Source organism: Hippichthys cyanospilos, chromosome 11, assembly GCF_059441005.1.
Source record: "Hippichthys cyanospilos isolate Australia breed blue-spotted pipefish chromosome 11, RoL_Hcya_1.0, whole genome shotgun sequence".
Taxonomy (NCBI): Eukaryota; Metazoa; Chordata; class Actinopteri; order Syngnathiformes; family Syngnathidae; genus Hippichthys; species Hippichthys cyanospilos.
The window spans coordinates 1424991-1449165 of record NC_142379.1 but is presented as its reverse complement, the minus strand read 5'-3'; the positions used below and the strand labels follow the sequence as shown (position 1 = coordinate 1449165).

Here is a 24175-nt window from a genome sequence, read left to right as displayed (position 1 = left end):
CTTCACAGTAAAACAAACTCGAGGCAAGCAAGGTTGCTCTACAGTTAAGTTGCGTCACAAAGGTTTTTGGTTGATTGATTTTTTGTTTTTCTCACATCAAAGTCCAAATATATCTCACCTAAGCCCTTCAGAACTGATATTCGTGGAGGCAAGAGTATCATTACACGTTAGCGGTTTTATCTACCCGGCTGCTACGTTTGGGAGGTACGTCACCCGTTACGACTTAACGGGAAGCTAACGCTAACTAGCTTAAAAGCTGTCAGATAATCCTACGTGGTTCAAAGTTCTTAAATCGTGTTGTCGAATCTCTCGTTCAGATAGTTTGATTATTTCTGAGGACGTGCTTAGAATCGAATTTGAGGAGAATAGTTTTAAAAGTTTGGGGGCGTGTACGTCGAATATTCAATAAAATGTTCTGTTATATAGCTCTGCTTTGTTTACATGTTTTTTTTTCATACAATATCTCCACAACTAAACCCACAACAGAATAAAACCCAGGCAGGACGTGACAAATATAAGAAACGGATGAAACTACTAATTATGAATAAATAATAGACAATGGTGTGACTGGTGTCTTGTTTCCTAACCAATTTATTCAATGCGTCTTATTGCAGAGGACATGGAGAAGGGGAAAGAGGATGCATTCGACCAAGCCAGACTCGGGGTGATCAAAGATGGCTACGAAAGAGCCTTTGAGTGTATCAACAAGGCGCTGACAGCCGACGAAGCTGGAGACAAGCATCAAGCCCTGGAGCTCTACAGGAAAGGGCGCAAGCACCTCCTCCGGGCAATCAGTGTGCCATCTCAAGGGGGTGAATGCACAGGCAGCTCCTGGGACTTGGCCCGAGAGATGCAGCGGAAAATGCAGGAGACCCTGGACAACATTACCACGCGCCTCGCCGTGCTGGAGACGGCCGCCGGCGCCGAGCGCGCCATCTACCCGCAACTCCCCGCCGAGCCAGTTGAGGGCCCCTCCTCCGGATGTATGCCTGCATGCGGCGCCGTGGCTCTTGGGGATCAGCCGCCCGCGTACTCCCCCCAAGCGGCTGATGGCCACCTCTCCATCTCGTACGGTACCGAGTCGGGTGAGCTCTCGCTGGTGGGCGACGACTTCTACAGCCGGACGTCCGGCGCCGCATCGTCCCCTCAAAGCATGGGCGAGGATGCGGAGGAGCTGCTTTGCATCCCGCAAGGGGTACAGATATTCTACGTCACCCCCGATGGACACGTGAGCGCCCCCTCGTACCCGGGCTACCTGCGGCTCATCAGGTTCACCAACGATTGCCCTGGTAGACCGCCGGCGTTCCTGCAGGTAATTTTGATGTTGGGAGTTGGCATGGGCTGATTACAGGGTTGACGGTTTTACCGCGGTGTTAAAAAAATCAAGGTTACTATAAGTGATAATTCTGTCTTGGCATGCATGAAGAATAAAAGGGGGACACATTTTTTTAACCCCTTCTGACCTAAGCAGCATGGTGGAAGACATGACACACTTGCATATCTAAGCATATAAATAAAAAGAATTTTCTGGAAGATGATTGGATGAAGGGTTACCAAAGTCAAGTTGTGACCCTTACAACCTTGCGTACCCGTTTTAGATCTTACAAGATGGCTCTCAAATTGCATCTTCAAAACAGTGCTCATTTTTAATCTCATACACAAATTTATGCTCATGCTTGTCAAACAAACTTGCTTTCTGTATATATAGCCAGCCCATGCCTACGTAGTCGGGGAGCAGCATCTAGTGCCTGACTCAGCATTGTTTATTACTCAGAGCCATTTTGTAATAGCCCCCCCACAGGAAACAATCAGTCCGAGTTACAAAAATCATAGGATGCGCATGCTATGCAAAAAAGCCAAGAAAAAGATGTTAGTAACTAATCTGCATCGATAGTGTGCGGCCATAACTAATGTATCATGTGAGCTGGGATGTACGTAATTAAATCTCAACATAATCACAACTTTAGACTTTGAAGCAACAGATGGGATTTGGACATAAATCAATTTGTACTGTCTTGTCGGGCAGCTATTGAACAAACCACAGAGATAGCGGTTTCTTGTCATGAGACAGATAATTGACTCTTCACTGGGGAATTTCCCAGGTTCCCCGTGGCAGTGCACGATGGCATAGTGACGAGTCACATGAGAGAAAGTTGTTGTGTTCAACCTGTGTATGTGTACGTTGTGATGATGCTCACAATCTTGTTAGATGGGGTGTCAAACTCGTTTTAGCTTGTGGGAGGAAATCTCCAGTATTGGCTCGGGACATCCCTAAAAAACAGGACGGACTCTGAAATCGAGCACAAACGTAAACATGTATGTTTACTGTCAATTTTACACATTTTCATAACTTGACACAATAATAAATAAATCCAGCACACAAAATATTTTCCCTGTTTTATAACTTTTATAATGTAGGGCATAAAATACACAAATAAACCAGGTGAAAATGTTCAAGAAAAATCTGGCAAATATAATTAAAGCTATACTAAAGTCGTTGAGCCATTTTCATCAGTCAAATGTTGATATTTTCACAGCTCACCTGTTTTCAGGGTTTGGGCATGTGACCACAAGCTGAGCCATGATTGGATGTTGCCTAAACCCTGAGTACAAGCAGAGTCATTTTCAGTCTGCATGTTTTTAAAGGTCTTGCTGAAAATGGCTGAATAAGTAAAGTTTCCCTTCAAGTGCTGGAGTTTTTGAAAAATGTGCGTGTTGTTACTTGGCACCCGTGCAACCACTGTAATGTCTTCCCGCAGGTGTGTGACTGGCTGTACCCGCTCATGGCGGCCAACTCGCCGGCCCTGCTCTGCAACACCGGCGTCTTCATGTTCCCTGACCTGATGGCGCCGGCGCAGGGACACTTTGTGGGCGTGGTCCTATCGTCTGAGTTGCCCGCCTCCGACCGAGAGCTGTTCCGGGATCTGCTGGCTCAGATGACGGACCTCCGAGTGCAGGTACTCTATTGTGGTGCTCTGCCGTAGCTTGGCCTCTCAGCATTAGCCTGCCACACAGGCAGGACTTTTGTTCTGCATTGTTTCTTTGGGCACTGCTTGTTTTGTTGATTTTAAATCAAGGAAGGTTGACAATTTTTAGTGTATTTAAACAAAGGAAAAAAAATCTTGAAAAAAAAGAACTGTGTGTGGAGGAGTGGTGCAGCTTTAAAACATGGAATAAACAAACACAAAATACAGGGCTTAATAGATAAAAAAATACAAAAACAATCACAGTTACAAAGCCTAAGCACAGTATAATAATGGAAAAAAAACATGATAAACAAAAATATACCGTAAATGAAAAGATTTATACGACAAAAAAACAATGAAAAAATACTGTAAATAAATACTAAGCAAAAATGAAAAAGCATTGATAATAAACAGAAGACATTCTGTACACATGATTTATTTGTAACAAACAAGCAAATCATGAAAACTTTTTTGTGGAGGCGCGAGCCGGTCTTGCTCGCTCTGCCTCAGCATTGTCGGGATTTGAGCATTAAAACGGCGCTAATGCTCTTATCGCCGCCTGTTTGAAGCAGCCGCACAAGGTCAATTTTCATGTGAGGCTCCTTGGCGATGGAGCCCACGCCGTTTTGGCGTGGAGGCATTTTTCTCTTTCCGCGAGCGGCAGATCGGAGGCGCTCAACACAAAGAGATCTTGTTTGATTTATAAACAACTGCAGCTTTGTCTCATCAAGCCAGCTCTTTTTGGGCCAGTGGAGCCGTCCTGAGATTTCAGCTCCACCATGTGTTTATTTCATCAGGACGCAGAAGATTCCGTCCAGCACGTCAATCTCGGCAACAAAGTGTCCATCGCCACGCCCGCAGAGGAACCGGCCCAGGAGGCGACGGCAACGGAGGACGACAAGAACCTGCCCGAGTGGAGTGAGAAGGTCGCCAGCGGGATCCTCACGGGTCAGTTCTTTGCTTGCCGAATGTCTGCTCTTACTACATGGCCAAGATTCAGTCGGCAGTGCAAAAAAAAAAAAAAAATTTGCCGGCCAGAAGCGCCCTGCGAGCCGTTTGTTTGACACCCAAGCCCTAAGTAAAAGCATATGTTTGCAAAGTCTGCTAACGGCACTATAGAAGTATGAGAATATTTACTGAAGACTGGCTAATATTTCCAATATTTGGCCAATATGAAAGTATGAGGTCTGTGTCTGGTTTGTGGCGTTTTGTCACTCAGGAGCCTCGTGGCTGAGCTGGGGTCTGGTCAAAGGAGCCGAGTTCACTGGCAGGGCCATCCACAAGGGGGCGTCCAAACTGCGGGAGCACATCATTCCGGAGGACAAGCCGGCGCACGTCAGCCCCACCGTCACCAAAGGCCTCCACGTGGCCAAGCAGGCCACTGGCGGCGCCGTCAAAGTCAGCCAGTTTCTAGGTCAGCATCGCCGCCATGTTGTATTTTTAACCTTTTGACTGACTGGCGCCGGACCGCAGTGGACGGCGTGTGCGCCGTGGCCGGCTGCGTGGGCCGGGAGCTGGCGCCGCACGTCAAGAAGCACGGGGGCAAGCTGGTTCCCGAGTCCATGCGCAAAGACAAGGACGGGCGTTCCAACATCGACGGGGCCATGGTGGTGGCCGCCAGCGGCGTGCAAGGTAGTCCGCTCTTCGGCGTTTCAAGGCCGCCAGCGCACTGTGCATTGACCGTTGCTTTCCAAAGAAAAGCAGACTGCTGTAAATATCTTATTTGGATTTTTGAGCACAATATTCATCTGTCTGCATTCATAGAAGACTTCAAAAATCTGCAGATATGTACTCTTGACAACCTGGACTTCTGAAGAGTTGCACAATTTGCAAAAAAAAGTAATTATAGAATTAATTCTCGACTAATCGTTTCACATCGGACTGTAGTAACAAAGTGATGGAATACATGGCTTGCTGTCCAAGATATGCAGCAAAGATTGTTATTCCAACAAGTGCCAGCAGAGGGGGCTGTCGCATCAACTGCATAGACAGCTGTGTTTGGTTTACCTTGTAAACCTTCCATCTTCAATATGAAACAAATAAATTAAATATAATCACTTTGTTTTGTTTTGAAACGGAGTGTTTTTTTTAAAGAAGCATCCACAAGGGGGCTCAAGCAAAGAACTTTGTTGTTCAATGGCATTAGATACATTGCATTTCTCATGAGTGTGTTGTTGTTTGAAGTTCCAAGGTGCATTGAGAGACAAACAGAATTTTGCGTTCCCTTTTGTGGGCCAGGATTCGCCACCATGTGGACAGGTTTGGAAGTGGCAGCCAGGAACATCACGTCGAGCGTGGCCTCCGAGACGGTCACCACAGTAAAACACAAGTAGGCCACGCCCTTTGAATCTTGCCTGTCATGCTTTGACTGCGTGTGTTTTGTGTGGCGCTCACTTTTTTGCACCCTTATCAATTTGCTTTGCAGATTTAGGGGTCTTCAAACGCTCTTTGACCCACCTAACAGCAACAAATTATGATTTTCACCAGCTATTTAATGAACGCTTTGCACTAACGACAAGCATGACTCTGGCCTGTTTACTTGCACTAATTGCAAATCACTCTCTTCCCTTTTGGGGGAAAATTGGTGCTACCTAAACATCCCTTTGAGGTTCTCAATCTTTCTATTATGAAATATTTTATTTGGAAAAAAAAAGTCACGTTTCACCCATGTCAGTAAATAGAATGTGTAGCTTCTGTATATTTCTGGCTCATCCGCCGAAAAATTGCCACTAATGACTGCATCCATATAAAACTGAACAAAATAATGCCCGACAACAATTTACAAAAGACTTATCTAAATCACGATTTAGCAATAGGTGTATTCATGTTGTAGTTAATTTGCTGTTAATTTGAAAAGGCAACTTTACTGTTCCTGTCTTGACATTGTAAATTAGTCAATAATTTTTACAGATCTCTGCAGAAACTCTTAAGCTCTCACGTACCCCCATTTGAAAACCGCCGCCGTATTGAATGTGACAGACACTGTGAGGAAAGTACACACTCAAAAGGGAAGCTCTAAAATGTTATTGAACGCATGAAACGATCTTAGAAAATCTGATCATTTGAAATATTTTATACCTCTTCGTATCTGGGAATGCATTTGACAAAAAGTACGCCAAGTATCAAGAATTCTACAGCACTTTCTCCTTTTAAAAGCTGATTTTGAGGTTTGGGCCAGTCTCATGCAGATGAGGCTCTCGTTGCCCCGCCCCCTGCCAAGTCCTTCCCGTCCAATTTCTCCAATCATTCTCAGCATGGCATCTTTTGCATATAAATCCCTGTGTGTGTTCCCCGCCTTTCACCTTTGCCCACCCACCGCCATCAAAAGGTACGGCGACGCGGCCGGGCAGGCCACGGATCACGCCGTCAGCTCGGCCATCAACGTGGGCGTGGCCGCCTTCAACATCGACAACCTGGGCGTCAAAGCGGCGGTGAAGCGGACGGGCAAGCAAACGGCGCAGGCCATCTTGGAGGACTACCGGCTGCCCCACAGAAGCGACGCGCAAAAACAAGTGGAGAAATCCAGCAAATAGCCCCGCCCAGACCGTCCAATGACTTTTCACGGACGTTCGTGACTCAAGTGACACGCTTGCCATTCCTACTGATCACTTTTTAATATTCTGGACTCGAGTCATTTGAATTTATATTTACAAGACTACTAATTGCTATATCGGATTCTATTTCGAGAAATTAATGCAATAAAATCTACTGTGTACACACACACACATATATATATATATATATATATATATATATATATATATATATATATATATATATATATATATATAAAATATAATTTTTGAAGTTCTTACTACTGATCTATGTGCCTAGAACTGCTGTGTCTAATACTTGAAGTGATCCAAAATGTATATTTTCAAACCAAAGATGCAAAACTTATCGTTGACTGTCAATATTAATGTTGCAATTATGTTTAAATACTGATATTTAATAGATGTGGTTATTTCAAAGTGTAAACATGACTAGTGGTGCTTCTTTTTTCTGCATATTAGTGCACAAACTGAATCACAAGGTTGCTTAATTCTAGAGGACTTTTTTCCCCCTAATAACAGGTAACCTTTTTCTCTGCCTGTGAAGAAAAGTGGATCGTGCCTTTCCCAGCCAAATGGACATACTCGTTCTAATGAAATAAAAGCATCACTTTATATATAGAGAATTGGTCTCAAATGTATTCACATGATGGTCAAAAGTTGAGTAAACTACATTTTGTTTGACGCAACCCACTTTTCAAATTTGCATTAGTACTGGAAAGTACAAGATTAAAACAAGTCAAGTGCTATTTTCAAATTTAAGCGTGAAATATTGCATAGTCTGTCATGGTTTTTCATTGAATGTTTATTTTCAATTTTTAATGTTTGTTGCTTTCAAAGCGCTATGCAGAATGCGTTTTGTTCGGATGTGTTTGCCGTCGTATCGTTTTAAGAAGCAAGCAAAATTGCTTCAACCGATGCTGCCATTTTTTTTACTTTACTTCTTTCTCAATCGCTACGTGGAATTTCTACGGCGTGTACAGTGCATCTCATAGGGTGTGGCGAGGTTATTGGGATGTGGCGTGTGATGACGTCGCAAAAGGGCGTGGCACTCAGTGAAAGACGTGGTCTCATGAGCCAGGCGACTTCCGGGTTAGAAATGTAGACAGTTTAAAGTGCCCATGGAATTATTTAATCAATATGCGTAGCTTTAATTGACTGAAAAAGCGTTGCAATTTGGCCCCATACTGATTACCGCGCCTTTAAGTTAACATAAATTGTGCTAGCCCTTCATACGAGCGGCCGAGAAGTCTGTTTTCAAAAAGTTGGCGACTCCGGGACGAATGTTTTCGATTTAATGGATCGGTGTTGCGCATGCGCGCTGGCAGGTGGACGAGCACTTTGCAGGCTGGCCGGACGCCACCGCAGTGCAATGGCCGAGGAGGGGGGAGGAGGAAAGATGAGGATGGGGAGTTGCTAGCAGGTGGAGGAGGGGGAGGAAGCGCAGCAGGGTGGAGGAGGACACCGGCTCCGGCTCCAGCCTCAGCCCTGCCTCCCCTCCGCCGCAACAAAGGGACTACTCGCTCCGTCTGTCACATCCAATAAATGCACGTGAACGCAACTTTCAATCTTCATATTTTGTTTTCTTTGACTCACGCGTCTGCTCACATCTCCGGAGGTAAGACAAATAATCCGATTCGTTTCCATTGTTTGATGTTGTCCGCTTCCCATCTTGCAAAAAATGGCCAAATCTGCTTTTATTGTATGTGCATATGTGGCTGCATTTGTTGTGCATTCGTTTTTTTTTCAAAACGAATGAGCAATGTCCTGATTCTGAAAGGTGTCAAACCGAGCAGCATGGGATGGGTGTGACATGCACCTCATGTGTCCATAAAGAGAGGCTTCTCTTTCTGACATGCTCCAGCATGACCGGATTTGTCCGGATTTCCTAAATCTGAAATTAAAAATAACAGGTCAATGTCATGCTTTTTGCAATGTACAACAAGGACCAACAATTACACGTGTCACCGTAGGCCGGTGCTTCTCATATTGGGGTACACGAGATTCTTAATAGGGTTTTATTGTGAGCAAATTTAATTTAATGCTGTTATAGGTACTGATGAGTTTTCTTTTCAAATTAAGAGCAAATTAATTGGAACATAAAGTCGCATAATGTGTAATAATGACTCCTTAGCAAAACCTTGTAAGCCTTCATTTTTTTCCCCAAATTAGAAATGATGTTACATAATTTGTCTTCAAGAGTTACTGAATGAAATACGCCTAGAGATCTCACCTCGAAAGTAAATTTGCATCAGCGATTCTAATTTGAACCTTTATAATGCCGTCACAGGAGCAGAGCATTTTCAATTTCAAATTAAGAACTAATCAGTTGGAAAATTTTGCCACTTAAACTACAGCCCGGTTGCGAGTTGCGGCCCGGCACCCACATTTTTACGTCTCGCTGCAAAATGCTTAAAAACACATTGTGAATGGCACGCAAAAATATGAAAAGAAAAATAAAAGTAACGCGCGGAATCGACGGCAGTCGCCATGAGAAGTGTGAAGAGAAATCCTCATTTACCGTAGCAGCGGACATTTAAACACAAGCGGTGCAGCAACACACGCAGACAGACAGTAGCATCGCACTCATCTGTGTTATGTTGTCAAGCAAATAATGGCATTAGCACGACGTGTCACTTTTAAAATCCACTATCTTTTCTTTTTCCGCACCAGGGCGTAAAAGCACCGAGCAGAATGGAGCTGGAGCACTTTGACGAGCGCGACAAGGCGCAGCGGTACGCCCGCCGGGGTTCCAGGGGCAACGGGCTCCCCAGCCCCACTCACAGCGCCCACTGCAGTTTGTACCGAACCAGGACGCTGCAGGCGCTGAGCTCGGAGAAGAAGGCCAAGAAGGTCCGCTTCTACCGCAACGGGGACCGTTACTTCCAAGGAATCGTCTACGCCATTTCCCAGGACAGGTTCCGCGCCCTGGACTCGCTCCTGGCCGACCTCACGCGGGCGCTCTCCGACAACGTCAACCTGCCGCAGGGGGTTCGCAACATATACTCGGTGGACGGGATGACCAGGATCGCCAGCATGGAGCAGCTGGTGGAAGGTGGGCTGGCTTCTATAGCTTCTCCAATTCGGGGAACTTCCAGGCGCTCCAAGGGGGTCCGAGAGGATTTAGAGGGCTTTCGCGGGGATCGGCGCGTCTGATTTAATGCGCGGAATTGCAACTTAAAACTGATTTCACGTCCACATCCCTCGGATGTTGGCGACAGGAACAGTACTGTTCTCTTTTCGACTTGTGAGAAAATTAATTGGAACATGAAGCATTTCACGAAATTCAGTAAATTTTGATGATTTTATATTACAACAAGTCACCAGGGTTAACAATTAAGTAATTTTGATTAATAATAAATAATTTAGAATATTGTAGGCCCTCTAAATGTAGTCATTTATAATGGTCATGGACTGCGGATAGCTTCCAAATGAACCGTTTCTTATCATGGTTTTTGTGGAGTCCTGTGAAATTCAATTTCGATCATGGTGTTTTTTCCCAGGAGAAAGCTACGTGTGCGCCTCCTTCGAGCCGTTCAAGAAGCTGGACTACACCAAGAACGTCAACCCCAACTGGTCGGGCGGCGCCAGGACGGCGGTGGCCTTCCCCCGCGACCCGCCCTCCCTGGGCAGCGGCAGGGCCGGCTCGCCCGAGACCCGGGAGAGCAAGGACTTCATCAAGCCCAAATTGGTCACCATCGTCCGCAGCGGCGTCAAGCCCCGCAAGGCCGTGCGCGTGCTGCTCAACAAGAAGACGGCGCACTCCTTCGAGCAGGTCATGACCGACATCACCGACGCCATCAAACTGGACAGCGGCGCCGTCAAAAGGCTCTTCACCGTCGACGGCAAGGCGGTGCGTAGCCTTTTTCTCCCCGCGCTTTACGTCCTCGAAGTGCGCCGGCCGTTTAAGTCGAAGGGTTGCCAAGCATGCCGGTCTTGGTACCCCCGAAATCAATACTTTGGATCCATTGAGAAATGACGTTTCCCGGTCTCTGTTTAATGCACTTCTACGGAAGGGAAGTTGGACGGATGTAACGGCAAGCAAAACAGCAGGTGATCAATCCCATTTAGTGACTCGGCTTCTTATGTTCTCCAGATCAATGGACAGACAGATAAGTAGAAAGGCAGGCGCGTACAGTAGAAAGCTAGCTAGCCGGATGGATGGATGGATGATGGATGATGGATGGATGGAGAGAGGGAGGACAGGCAGACGCACACATAGCTAGCTAGCCAGATAGCTAGATAGTGTTGGGTTCATGCAACCTGGAACATTTAATAAAAAAACAAACCAGAAGGAAGACAATTATCTTTTACTCACGAGGAGAGCGGCCAGAGACCTGCACTTTCCAGAGCTGTTACTGCCCTATGGCAACAATCAAACAATAAGTTTGGGATCCTGGGGAATGTAGGTACTAGTCCATGCCGTGAGCTTTCCCAGGAACATCAAAAGCGATCTTCTTCACAAACAACTCCCAACAGAAAACATCCGTGTCTAATAATATTGCAAAAAACTAATACGGGATAACCGATTTACAATTATTCTAATAGATGGCACACACAGCTAGCTAGCGAGCTAAATAAGCTAGCTAGTTATCTTACGCACGGACAGACATAACTACTGCATTAGGGAATGCAGTTTTGATGCATTTCACGCAGACGATTTAACGATAATTTTTTTAGCTCTTGGATTAAGGCTGGCGGCGGGCGTCTGGCCAATGACGGCACTGGAGCGTATCGCGAAAATCCAATGACTTTCAGCAGCCCTCCCCTCCTCTCCGATGGTGTCTACGGTTTCCATGGCGACGTGGTTCCCCGACCCGGTTGCTAAGGAACTGCTGCAGAGGGGTGCTGCATGCAGTCGTGTCAGGACTCGGTGTGTGTCGTAGAGTGCGCGAGAGGGCTCCGGGATGCGGCGGCGCCGACACGGAGCGCATGCTACCTCATCCCGGTTAAAGATATTTATTCATGAAAAAAATACAAATACAAAACATGCCACCCGTGTCCGATTAGGTGAAATTTGGAACTAATGACCGAATTTTTCCGACTATTAACCGCAGGGCTCTAATCATGAGTAAAAAAAATTGGTGTATAACAAAACAGAAGTCACTCAAAAACAATTTATCAAAGCATTGCTTCCTGTTCCAATTCATTTGCCCCTGATTTGAAAATTTAAACGTTACTTGAAATGTTTCTGTAATTCGCCGACACTTAGCTAAAGAGAAGTAAGTATGCGTGAGTGGTTTGGGTCTGAGGCGATTTGCTCGCCTTGCGGCCTTCCACTCGCCACAGTAATGGACGCGGTTCCGGCCCACCGCTCTGTAATTGTAGAACGCGCACCTCAAAATTGCCGTGCTATAATCGGCGACGCTGAAATGGACATCGATAGCTTGAATTTTGAAACCCTACTACCCGCACAGTACAAAAGCGTTTTAGAAGCGGAAATTTTGAAACAGGATTTTTTTTTGTTCATGCTCACTAGTGTAACAATTAATCGAACAATTACGGTGGCCCTCAAGTGCAAATCACACAAAGTACTTCTCAAGTACTGATTGTCTGCAAGAAATTGTAAACGAAGGGAAAAAAATCAAAAGAAAAAACATTATGCATGCCTAATTTTTCCTGTTTGCATCTTTTTCTTGTTTGTCCTTTTCGTGCGTGCACCTTTTTGTTTGCTTCTGGGTTCTTGCATGCGTCTTTTTTTCTTGCTTGCTTCTTTTTCTCTCATGCATCTTTTTTCTTGTTTGCTTCATTTTTCTTGTGCATGTCGTTTTTTTTTCTTTTGTGCTTCTTTTTCTTGCATGTGGCTTTATTCTTGTGTGCATGTTTTTATTGCGTGCTCGTTTTTATTGTTTGTTCTTTTTCTTGTCTGCTTTTTGGTTTTGCTTTCTTCTTTTGCTCTTTTGTATTGTTTGCTTCATTTTTGCATGCTCTTTTTTTATAGAGTGCTTCTTTTTTCTTATGCGCTTCTCTTTCACAAGTGTGTTTTTTTTGTGGCTTAGTTTGTTTGTGTGATTTGCACTTCAGGGCTAAGTGATGACTAAAATCAATCAAACACTTAAAAAAATAAATGACTGAGTCACTATAACACAAGTTAGCAATAGATTACTTGACGTTCCAATTCATTTGCTCTTCATTTGAAAAGAAAACAACCTATCCCTGCCACCGCATGACAAAGTATAGAATTCCTCTCGAATGTATTACTTGCGCCTATGTCACGCAAAGCCGTTTCATCGTCTGTCATTCCGGCTGATTAAAAGCCAGCCGCTCGCTCGCTCGTTCGCTCGCTCGCTCGCTCGCTCAATACGGGATGCCTCACTTGATGACAATAAGAGGGAGGGGCGGGGATGGGGCGGGGGGGCGTGCCTGATGGAGCTGCTGTGTCACTGAGCCAACTGGCACAAAAAAATCAATATAAAGCAGCACAATCACCGGTGGCCTGCTTTCGAAAATTCCTACTCTCCACTTTTCCCATCCAAGCCAGCAAAAATGCTCACCTTTACCTAAAAGTGTCTTCCCACCGTATTTTCATCTCTTACTTGCTCGGCACACGCTCAGGCCCCAACATCGTAAATACCGCTGAAATTAATGACTATTTTAATTCATTCAATCCCAAAGACGTATTTTTACGTTTTTTTTCACCCCCACGAGTTCAGAAATTCCATCCCAAATATCGTATTTTCCAGGCGCATCCAAATGCCTTCAGTTTTCTCCAAAGCTGAGAATGCGCATCATAATTTGGTGCAGCTTAAGCGGTGCACAAATTGCCAGTTTTCATTTTTGGGGGAGGAAAAAATAACATAACTTCATCGCCTTGTGAATTCCTCAATTTTTACTTCTGCATTTCAGTTCTAAATGTATTTCTTACAATTGAAATGGCTTTCTTTTCAAATCAAGAACAAATTAAATGGAACATGAAGCAACTTTACTGAATCCAGTTAAGTACTAAATGAGCAAAATACTCTATGCTTTTAAGTGCTAAAGAAATCAAATAATTTTGTAGTCAATCGCTTTGGCCATCAATTACATTAGGACTACAAAAGTACTAAAGGAATCAATTATTTTTGGTACATAAATTATGAAATTAGCCTAAGTAATTAATTTACAATAAATTAAGACTGTAAATTAAGCTCCAAAATTGGATAAATCAGACATGGATGGCACGCCACTCATTTTTGATATTTTTTTTTCCAAAATGCTTTGCGCTGGCTAGGGGCTACCTGCTGAAAAACTGTATTGCACATGAAAGCTACTATCTTTCATTGCCGTAAGTCTGCGCATTTAAGGTGGAAATGCACTGTTCCTTAAGCAGCGCTCGCTATATTTAGCTCTTCAAACAAAAAGAAGCTATTTTCGGTCCCCGCCTCCATTTTCTGCCGCAAGATGCCCACGATGGAGATGAAAAGCAGATCCCCTCTGCCGCTTTGGGATGAAACCATTTTTGCTCTCTTAAGCCAGGATAAAAGTCAGGATTCGCTGCCAAGTCACAGCCGAGGACAAGCGAGAAGCCAAAATCTCGTCCCACCTGAACGCCATCAGAAATCAAAAGCACCAAAGTCCCAAATAGGTCCATTTGGACCCCCGTCTTTGCGAGAATGTGCGGTACAATCAAAATCATTTGAAATCCGAGTGCAAATAATCCGCATCAGTTTATACTAAAAACCGAGAATGGGTCAGCTCCTCAGTACAGCACTTATATTAGTCACAGAAGATGTGCTTTTGGGTGATGATGTCTGTCTGCATGTGTTGCTGCACCGGTTGTGTTTATTTATTTGTTTTATAACATAAATCATAAAGTAAAAAAATCGATATAATTGAATTGTTTTCACCGCATAGATGCTATTTGTTAGCCCGTCTATGGCATCTATGGCCTAGCGTACTTTTTATTCCCATTAACCAGCCATCCGTTTCTGATTTGTTCACAAAGGAACTACGCTAGTGAGGTACCGTTATCTCAAGGTATTTTTTATTCAATATTTTGAGAAGACTGATGGTGTGACATCCGTTTTGTTTCTGACATGTCAGCTGGAAATTCTTGAGTAACAATGACCTGAACGTAAAAGTATTTTTCAAGGTCGTCACTGTAACGCAACTTAGCAACGTGTTGTTTGGTGTTCCAATTAATTTGCTCTTAATTTGAAAAGAAAACTGAACGGCTCCCACCGTAGCATCAAAACATTTTTCCTCACCCTATAATGATCTCATGCACCCCGTGAAGTGTCGAAAACAGACACCCTCGCTTTCACTTGCCCCTCCCCCATCTCCGTGGTAACGGTTGTCCTTGCAGCTCCCTCCACGCGGGGAGGCGACACGAGTTTTGAGGGGGGGGGGGGGGGGGGGGGGCGCTTGACGGGCGTGCCTCCTGCGCTCAATTGTTTTGAATAATATGTGCAGGATGACCTCAAGTTACTCCAACTTCTTGAGTTAAGCTGGCAGAGGCGCTTTAGTTAAGTGTATCAATGGCGGCTTTTAAGGAGAAGGCCAAAAGTACATCAGCCTCTTTTCATTTATTTATCAACGCTGAGTCGGCCTCTTTCTAATGAGAGCGCCGGCTGCATCCGAGTCGACATTTGTTTACCTACTCGCAAGCTTTCATCTTTTGGTCGAGTATTAATATGTGGGCTCCCTCTTGTGGCATACAAAGGAATCGTTTTACTTGTAGTTCATATGTTATATACTGTATATATATTTATACATCAGAAAGGGAAAAAAAAGATGAAATGACCGTCTGTAGAATGGGAAATAATACATCTTGATTACATTAAAAGACTGTTTTGATCAATGCCAAGATGAATCAAGAGTGTAAAAGAATATGATTATGATTTAATTCAATATTCAGCCTGAATGATTTGATCAAATTGCAACCACAAACCTTAAACTATATTCTTTTGTTGATTCAAAAACAGTTTCTAGATTTACTTGATAACAATTTCTTTTAGAAAAAGTCTATTACAAAAACGATTTTTACACCTTATCCCCATACAAATGACTTCAAAATTGGAGCATAAATAGCATGTCAAAATTTCAAACGAGGTGTTTTTATAACATTTATAAGAGAAATGCAGAGGTTAATTTACATATATGAATACATATATATATTTTTTGTAATACTTTTGAATACATGTTTTGCAGGTCACGTGCCTTCAGGACTTTTTTGGAGAGGATGACATCTTCTTTGCTTGCGGGCCCGAAAAGTACCGCTACCAAGACGACTTCAGTTTGGATGAAAGCGGTAAGCTTGGCACACAAAGTGAAATAGTGCTTCTCAAATGGCGTTAGGTTTTATTTTTTTCCTCTTCAGATTGCAGGGTGGCCAAGTCGTCCTCGTACGGTCGCCTTCCGTCGGTGCACGGGCGCTGTTCTCCACGAAGTGGCGGGATGTCTCGCAGGAGCAAGTCGCCCTCATCCACCGGCTCAGGTGAGGTCTCGCTTTTTTTTTTTACGCTCGAAGAGGGAGGGGCCAAAATGGGAAGGGTCTTTTTTTTTTTTGCCAGCTAACGGGACTGCAGGCAGTCAGCTGTCCACCCCTCGCTCGGGGAAATCTCCTTGCCCCTCTCCTACCAGTCCTGGCAGCCTCAGGAGGCCCCAGGTAGGCGCGCAAATATGATGGCTTAACGAAGCCTCGTGAAGAACTTATATTTTTTCTTGAAAATTCCCAAAACTGCTCCCTACTCCCAAAAAATTGAGAACCTCTGCTCTAGATGGCGCCCTAGGTGAAAAGATCCAGTAAACATTTAATACATTTCCATTGCACTGGCCTTTATCTTTAATCCAAGAGCACCCTCTAGAGGAGCAAAATAAAATGCTTCGTGAGGCTTCATTTGGCCCTTCACTAAGAAAAAATAGGAATCATCACGAAATTATGAAACGTTGCCTTCAGGGCTCCCAGCACAGCGGCTCGTCGCTGTCGTTGGCCTCCACCAAAGTGTGCAGCTCCATGGACGAAGGCGACGGACCCAGCAGCGAAGGTGAGACGCCCGGCTCGAGGAACCGGGCGGGGGATCTCACCCGCCGTCCGTCCGTCCGTCCGTCCTCCGCAGCCGAGTCCACGGACGAGTCGGGCGTCCCCGCCTCCATCGCCGAGCGCTACAAAGTGGGCCGCACGTTAGGCAGCGGGAACTTCGCCGTGGTGCGAGAGTGCGTGGAGAGATCCACGGGGAGGGAATACGCCCTGAAGATCATCAGCAAGGAGAAATGCAGAGGAAAGGTGCTCATGTAATTGCATATCCACGCCAGCGGGTGGTGCCCTCGTCCATGAACAGCTTACTTTTCAATTGTTTTCACGTGTAATCTGCGCTGTCCCCGATGTGATGTCATGTCATGCGCTCAGGAGCACATGATCCAGAACGAGGTGTCCATCCTGCGACGCGTCAAACATCCCAACATCGTCCTTCTGATCGAAGAGATGGACACCGGCAACGAGATTTATCTGGTCATGGAGTTAGTCAAGGTATGAGCGGCTCTCGTCATCCGTCGTTTGAAAGCCTGACCTTGAAACCCCAAATCCGCAAAGGGGGGCGACCTGTTTGACGCCATCACCTCGTCCAACAAGTACACGGAGCGGGACGCCGGCTGTATGCTCTTCAACCTGGCCAGCGCCGTCAAATACCTGCACGGCCTCAACATCGTCCACAGGGACATCAAACCGGAAAATCTGCTGGTAAGCAAACGCGCTGCGTCTCGAGGAAAAACAACCGCTTCCGGCGCATTCAACGTTACGTTGGCGAGGCGTTCACTGACCGCTCGCAGCGTGGGAAATCTGAAACACGCGTGACTTAACATGAAACAAATAATCATAATTACGGATATGAACGCAAGAAAATATGAAGATCTTACAAAAGATTAATTTTATTCTGTTTTGGTATAGTTTTGAACATTATTACATATACATTGTTGCAATTCAGAACAAATTTACTCTTCATGATATAACAATTGCACATCTCTTTCCACATAAGTGTTTTTTTATTTATTTTTTTCTGCGTGATTAAGGTTTACCAGCACCACGACGGCAGCAAGTCCCTGAAGCTGGGCGATTTTGGCCTGGCCACCGTCGTCAACGGTTACCTGTACACCATTTGCGGCACGCCCACTTACGTGGCGCCGGAGATTGTTGCTGAGAAAGGGTGAGTCCGAAAACAAAAAAAAAAGATCTTAAAAAGTGTGTTGCACTTTGCAATGCTTTGCAAAAGAGTCACACTAATACAATTTAGCAAGAAGTTGATTCATGTTCCAATTGATTTGCTCTTAGTTTGAAAAGAAAGCGTATTTTTCCTGTCAGGGCATTACAAAGCCTTCTTCCTGTTGAATTGCAGGTATGGTCTGAAGGTGGACATTTGGGCGGCGGGCGTTATCACGTACATCCTGCTGTGTGGATTCCCCCCGTTTAATTGGTATCTTCCGCCCATCAGTAGTAGTGGTAGCAATAGAATTTTTTTTGTGTGTCTACACCTGGCACGAGAGTTGTCAAGTTTTATCTTGGAACGGAGCCGAGCTTTAGCGGCGTATTTCCGTGTTTGCGCAGCAGCGGCGATGACCAGGAAGTCCTGTTCCAAGAGATCCTGAAGGCCGAGCTGGCGTTCCCGTCGCCGCACTGGGACGGCGTGTCGGACTCGGCCAAGGTTAGGTCGGAACCCGGAGAGAAAACCTTGACTGGAATCCGACCTGGCCGCGACTCTTTCAGGCTCTGATCGGCGGCATGCTGCAGGTGGACGTGGACCGACGCCTGTCGGCCGCGCAGGTCCTGGACCACCCCTGGGTCAACGTAAGAGCCCGCAAGCCCGCCTCGGTGACGCCGCCGCCGCTCGCCGAAGCTGCGATTGGCGGAACGTTTGCTTGCGCAGGAGGAGGGCGCGGCGGAGAATCAGCAGCAGCTGCCCGTGGCGCCGAGGATCAGGAAGAACTTCAACACCGCGACCAAGGGGGGCAGCGCCGCGGCGGGCGTCATGCTCATCACTGTGAGACGTCGCTCAAGTCCCAACATAAAAGGACCATCCGTAAAATAAAGTTCCGCGGTGATAACGACGACGATGGTGACGACGGCAATGACGACATTGACTGCTACGATGAGGACGACGATGACGACGACGATGACAACAATGATGACGTTGAACAGGAAGACAACGATGACGACGATAATGATGACGACATTGATGACGCAGAGATGACGCAAAGACGATGGCGACCATAATGACGATGACAATGATGACGATATCGATGACGCCAATCACGACGATGTTGACGATATTGACGATGATGTAAACGATGACGGCGACAACGATGACGACGATAAAGCCGACGCTATCGATGACGGCAATAACGACGATGGTGACGATGACATCGACATCGATGACGACGATAACGACGACGATGATAACGACAGCAATGACGATGGCGTTGATGATGACAATGATGACAACAACGATGATGACGACGATGACGAAGATGGTGACGACATTGATGACGCAGATAACGACGACGTTGACGACGACGACGATGACAATAAAGACGATGGCGACCATAATGACGATGACAATGATGACGACGACTACGATGACAATGATGACGATATCGATGACGCCGATCACGACGATGTTGACGATATTGACGATGATGTAAACGATGACGACGATAAAGCCGACGCTATCGATGACGCCAATAACGACAATGTTGACGATGGTGACGACAACGATAGTGACGATAACGACGATGACAACGATGACGTTGTCGACGACGACCGTGTTGACGATGTTGACATTTACAATGACGACAGCAGCGACGACGTCGTTGACGATGACGTTGTCGATGATGAAGACGGCGATGACGACGATGGCAAGAATGACGACAGACAGCCACAATAACAACCATAACGACGACCACCACGAAGATGGTGACGATGGCAACAACGATGACCAAAATGTTGATGACGTCGACATTTTTGACGACGTTGCCGCCGCCGACGATGACAACGATGACGTCGTTGACAGCGGCGATGACGACATTGACGATGCCGACAAAGACGACGTTGGCGCCGATGACGACGACGACGATGACCACGACAACGACGACACCGACGTCGTCTTCGTCGTTTTAATAGCAACGATGGCGATGACGACGTCGAAAACGACGACGATGACAACGACGCCGATTTTTAAAATCATTCGTTGATAAGTTGTTTATTTTGGGGGAAAAGAAATACTTTGAATCGTTTCCAATGTTCCGTTTTCCGTTTTTTGTCAGAACACGCCGCTGGACAAGGAGAAGCAAGTTTTCCGACAAAGACGCGAGCATCCCGACTTCCCGCACGGCGCCCGCTCTACGGTGACGTGGGCGCCCCCCCGCAACCCCTCCGACATCACGTCCGAGTCGGACGACTGTTCTCCGGGTTCGGCCGACACGGTGCGCTCGCCCGTGTCGCCGTTCTGACGGCGTTCCGGCTTCGCGTAACGTACGACTTATTCCGATAGCGGTATCGGGATAGGTACCGATGCGGCATTCGAATGGGAGCCGTCGTATCGGCAAGTGCTACCGAATCTCTCGCCATTTTCCCATATCGATAAGGAACTTGAACGCAGCGTCTTGCGTTTTGCCGTCTCATGCCGAGCCAAGACTTCCTATTGGCCCGGAGCGCGCGCTCTCAACCAATGGCGGGGCAGCTTTTTCATCTCGAAGAAAAAGAAATGCCCGAGAGTAAATGAGTGTTATGTTCTCCAGTATTAAACGAAAAAAATAATCGAATGGGATCGTCTCGTTACGGTATCGGCTGGGTATCGGTATCGGGGGCCGAAAAAAAATGGTATCGGAACAACACTGAATACACTTAATTGTGTTTTTGTTTTTTGGTTAGTTTTTTTTTATTTTGTGAATGCTGACTAGCATTTAAGTATCGTGGCCAAAAAAATGGTATCGGAACAACGTGGATTTTTTTTTTTTTTTAATTGCGTGAATGCTGAAAAGCTTTCAAGCTCATGTCTTGACCAACAAAACAAGAAAAAACAATTTTTTAGGGGTGACTCATGGTAATAATTGTGGGTGAAAAAGTGGCATTCGTCAAGAGCACATGAGAGAAAGTGCAATTAAAAAAAATCAAAATAAAAGCACAGCGTTGGATGAAATGTATTGAAAAAAATGGATGTAGCAGCGTGCGTCCTTATTTCTCGAAAATGGATCCCTTTTTAAAAATCCGTCGATTGCATGTGCGCATCTTCCGATTTGCAACCCGTGTTTGCACCCGCTTTCCATGGGGAAAATGAAGCCTCGTGAAGCGCTTGATTGTTTTTCACTCCTCCAGATGGCGCTATTGCTTTCAAAATAAAAGCTAGCGAGCGCAATTCAAACGGATGACATTTTTGCTGCATTTTTCAATCAAGAGTGGAGAGGAGCATAAAAATATGGTAAATGCTTCACGAAGTTTCATTTGGCCACCACTAGTGGCCGCCAATGTGTCTTTGTTTGTTTGTACTGGTGGCGCAAGCCACTTTGTCGTCTGCAAAGGGCTGCCACAATATTTGAAAAATAGCACAAAATGTCAATCATTCTGTTTTTTTTTAATGAACTTTTTCTCCGCAGTCTCATGTAACGACGTCAGGATATTCCACAAGCGACTTTTGAATGGCTTGTAAGAAATTAAAGCGCCAAGTCAGTCTTCTGGGAGTGGCCTACATTCTTTTGAAAGTCTTTCGAACCCTACCCCGGATTAAAACTCTTCTTTCAAACTTTAGCTTGAGTTCAAAGCCCTATTTTCAAACCCTAACTCTGTTGAAACCCTTCTTTAAACAACCCTATAAATGAAAGTATTTTAAAAACTGTACAGCAAGGTGTATTTTTTTCACCAAAAATAATATTCTTTCTATAAAAGAAGAAAAACCCTAAATTTAAACCTTATCAAGCGTGAATTAAACAAAATGACCATGGATGGTAAGGCGTTTAACCATGAAGGAAGGTCAATTTTTATTCTATTAAAACATGTAACCTATTCTCAGTGCAAAACCACTGCCTCCTGGTGGATGGAAGGAGGAAAAGCATCTTACAAAAGATAAAACATTTTGGATGAAACCATTTTTGAAAAATGTCAGTATGCTTGTTTTATTTACATTAGAAAGGATGTGTGAAAAGCATTGACTTTGGAAACAAGGCCCAAGTTCAGACACTAGGTGGCAGTATAAGCACGCACAAAACCATTCGCTTACGTGCCACATGAATACATACGTAACGTTTCAATGAACATCTCATACATCTTTTAAAATAAAAAAAAAGCGGAAACTTAAAGCATAAACTCATTCACATGAACAAACAAATGTAACCGAAAGAAAATGATTCTCAAATAAAAACTAATTTTCCTTCTGAAGCTCTCAAAATGTTTGCATACTCTATATTTATAAATATGTTTCAAGTTATTCAAGCACAGTTCCTTTCAGTTTCATATTGCTTGCCAGGGCACTGGTACAGCATTAAGCTTTTTTTTTTTTTTTAATTCACATTTAAAACGGACACATGTAAATAAATAAATAAATTTAATATGTGTATTTTTTACAAACAAATAAAAATAAACAAATGTTTTATATTTATACGTATATAAAAGTTGAACTGAAATAAACCTTTCGACAACATTGACATTTCCTAACATGCACCTAAAATAATTTTGAGTCATGTAATTCCTCCAAATTAAAACATAGTTGACACGAGACAAAACACTAGATTACACAAGAACAAATACACACGAGCAACACTGTGCAAAAAGAAAAAAAAACGGTGTGTGCAAATGAGCTCCACTTATTATTGGGAGAAGTGATAAATACGTAGAATCCAACATGGTCAAACATGCCGCCACGAGCCGGTTCCGGCCTGCAAACGGATGTAATCCGGTCGTTGAGATAAATTTGTAAAGTATAAAAATGAGCAGAATTTTGAAAACCTAAACTGTTTTATGATTAATAGTACTGTAATGTCAATATTTTGTGATTAATAGCGATGTGCTACTCATTTTATTTTGGACAGCATTTAAAAAAAAATCAATTTGCAGTTGGTTTATTTTGGACAGCATTTAAAAAAAAATCAATTTGAAGTTATTGTTTTCAAGTTATAAAAACGTATAGCATGATTTGATTGGTCGGGCCCACTCGGGAATAGTTTTTTCCGAGACTGCGGCTCGCAAATTTAAAGGGGTTTAACACCCCTGTAACTTGAGCGTGGTGAGATTTGAAGATGTCCACAAGATGGCAGTGTTGAAGCACAAATATTAACAGTGGAGTTTCTTGGCATCGAAACCTGACTTTTGAAACCACGTTCGCATGTTTTTGTCGTTGCGTGTATAAAATATTCAACCAGACGCGCTGGGTGTGCCAATTAAAGGTAATGCTTATGTCGTCTAGCTACAGAAGCCCTGTTGAGATCTCAAGTACCCCCGAAGTGCCTTCATGCGCCCCATTTGTGAACCACTGTTTACAAACATACAGAATGGATGCAAACGAATTCTGGCTCGATAGGACGTTTCTCGAAATAGAATCCGCTTATACTTACACATGATGCTTTTCGCTTCCCAGAAGCCAGGCCCACGTCAAAAAACAAAAGAAAAAACAAAAAACAAAAAACGCAAACTCAAGGCCACCGGGATTGGTCCTGGACGTAAACGGGTCTTGGTGGGACCAAAGTCACAGTTCTTGGTCCAGAGTCCCGTGGCCGGCGGCTCAGTAGCGGTGCTGGTGCTCGTAATGCCAACGGTTGAAGTCGATGTTGAACGCTACGATGCTTCCCGAGGCCATCCCGGTGATCAGAGTCCTAAAAAAAAACAAAAGACTTGACATTTATTAGATTAGGGTATTTGTGTAAAAAAAGTCATACATGTATTTTTACACGGTCAAAGTACAATTTTGAATCCAAAGACCTTAAACATCAATTTTATTCTCTCATATATATATATATATATATATATATATATATATATATATATATATATATATATATATATATATATATATACATATATATATATATATATGTATATATATATATATATATATATATATATATATATATATATATATATATATATATATATATATATATATATATATATATATATATATATATATATATATATATGTAGATGTCATAGCTACGAAAAAAAGTCGAATGACTTTGTAAGGGTTGCCATGTTGGCTAAGTAAGACTTGAGAGCAAGCAGCAGGATGACGTTGATTGAGCGAAGCGGAGGTGACCGCTTTTCAGCGCCCTGACTGAAAGACGGACGAGAGAGGTCAACGAGGGCCGTGCCACTGAATCAGCTCCGTCTTTTCCTTTTTTTCCGCCTGACAAAAGCAGCTGATTTCCCAGGATGCAACACAAGGAACGAGACAGTATTTTCCGCCAACGAATGGCCTATTTGAAAACTGCTTTCATATATATAAGACGCACCACATTATAAGGCGCATAAAATAGAAGCCACAGTTGCATCAGATTAACTTTTGAGAAAATTCATTTTAGGTGCAGCGGGAAATTCGGTACACAAAACAAGACGGCAGAGAGGGCTGCGCCGCTGCGGGAGTGGTCACCGGCGCCTTCACTCGGACTTGAAATGAGCGTCCCAAAGTGGAGAAACGGCGAGGTTTGAACAAACAAAGAAGCCGCTGTACGTTTTACTTGCTCGGGGCACCAGCCGCCATTTTT

The 24175-nt window shown here is 44.4% G+C and overlaps 3 protein-coding genes across 7 annotated transcripts in view; 2 read left to right on the top strand and 1 right to left on the bottom strand.

The window, feature by feature from the left end:
- The first annotated feature begins 16 nt into the window (after positions 1-16).
- spartb (spartin b) lies at positions 17-7143 on the top strand. Of its 2 annotated transcripts, XM_088427570.1 has the most exons (9): positions 17-204; positions 615-1312; positions 2760-2957; positions 3764-3914; positions 4186-4380; positions 4440-4598; positions 5205-5295; positions 5392-5436; positions 6295-7143. In XM_088427570.1, exons 2-9 carry the CDS (start codon positions 620-622, stop codon positions 6497-6499), a joined length of 1737 nt encoding a protein of 578 aa, XP_088283696.1. In that variant the 5' UTR covers positions 17-204; positions 615-619; the 3' UTR covers positions 6500-7143. The 2 variants fall into 2 exon arrangements, with proteins under 2 accessions (XP_088283696.1, XP_088283695.1); XM_088427569.1 differs by lacking the exon at positions 5392-5436.
- Positions 7144-7698: 555 nt separating this feature from the next.
- dclk1b (doublecortin-like kinase 1b) lies at positions 7699-21163 on the top strand. 2 transcript variants are annotated; one of them, XM_088427568.1, is made up of 16 exons: positions 7702-8135; positions 9191-9572; positions 10021-10370; positions 15647-15746; positions 15816-15932; positions 16009-16103; positions 16395-16482; positions 16555-16721; positions 16845-16964; positions 17028-17174; positions 17504-17637; positions 17827-17904; positions 18036-18132; positions 18195-18275; positions 18355-18468; positions 19751-21163. In XM_088427568.1, exons 2-16 carry the CDS (start codon positions 9212-9214, stop codon positions 19934-19936), a joined length of 2235 nt encoding a protein of 744 aa, XP_088283694.1. In that variant the 5' UTR covers positions 7702-8135; positions 9191-9211; the 3' UTR covers positions 19937-21163. The 2 variants fall into 2 exon arrangements, with proteins under 2 accessions (XP_088283693.1, XP_088283694.1); XM_088427567.1 differs by having other exon boundaries at positions 7699-8135; positions 16395-16721.
- An 845-nt stretch (positions 21164-22008) lies between these two features.
- The window catches only part of nbeab (neurobeachin b), a 163397-nt gene continuing 161230 nt past the window's right edge, over positions 22009-24175 (bottom strand). For all 3 annotated transcript variants that reach the window (XM_088427563.1, XM_088427565.1, XM_088427564.1), the window contains exon 56: positions 22009-23287. In XM_088427563.1, the coding sequence (XP_088283689.1) occupies positions 23197-23287 (91 nt within the window). In that variant the 3' untranslated portion in view covers positions 22009-23196. The remainder of the gene's footprint in view (positions 23288-24175) is intronic.

Excerpts from the sequence above, each read along its gene's own strand:
- spartb (XM_088427570.1), top strand. The coding sequence starts at position 620 with ATGGAGAAGGGGAAAGAGGATGCATTCGACCAAGCCAGACTCGGGGTG. Across the intron at positions 2,958-3,763 it reads TGACGGACCTCCGAGTGCAG|GACGCAGAAGATTCCGTCCA; the intron begins GTACTCTATTGT and ends TTATTTCATCAG. Across the intron at positions 3,915-4,185 it reads CGCCAGCGGGATCCTCACGG|GAGCCTCGTGGCTGAGCTGG; the intron begins GTCAGTTCTTTG and ends TTTGTCACTCAG.
- dclk1b (XM_088427567.1), top strand. The coding sequence starts at position 9,212 with ATGGAGCTGGAGCACTTTGACGAGCGCGACAAGGCGCAGCGGTACGCC. Across the intron at positions 16,965-17,027 it reads TGGTCATGGAGTTAGTCAAG|GGGGGCGACCTGTTTGACGC; the intron begins GTATGAGCGGCT and ends AAATCCGCAAAG. Across the intron at positions 18,133-18,194 it reads GCGTGTCGGACTCGGCCAAG|GCTCTGATCGGCGGCATGCT; the intron begins GTTAGGTCGGAA and ends CGACTCTTTCAG.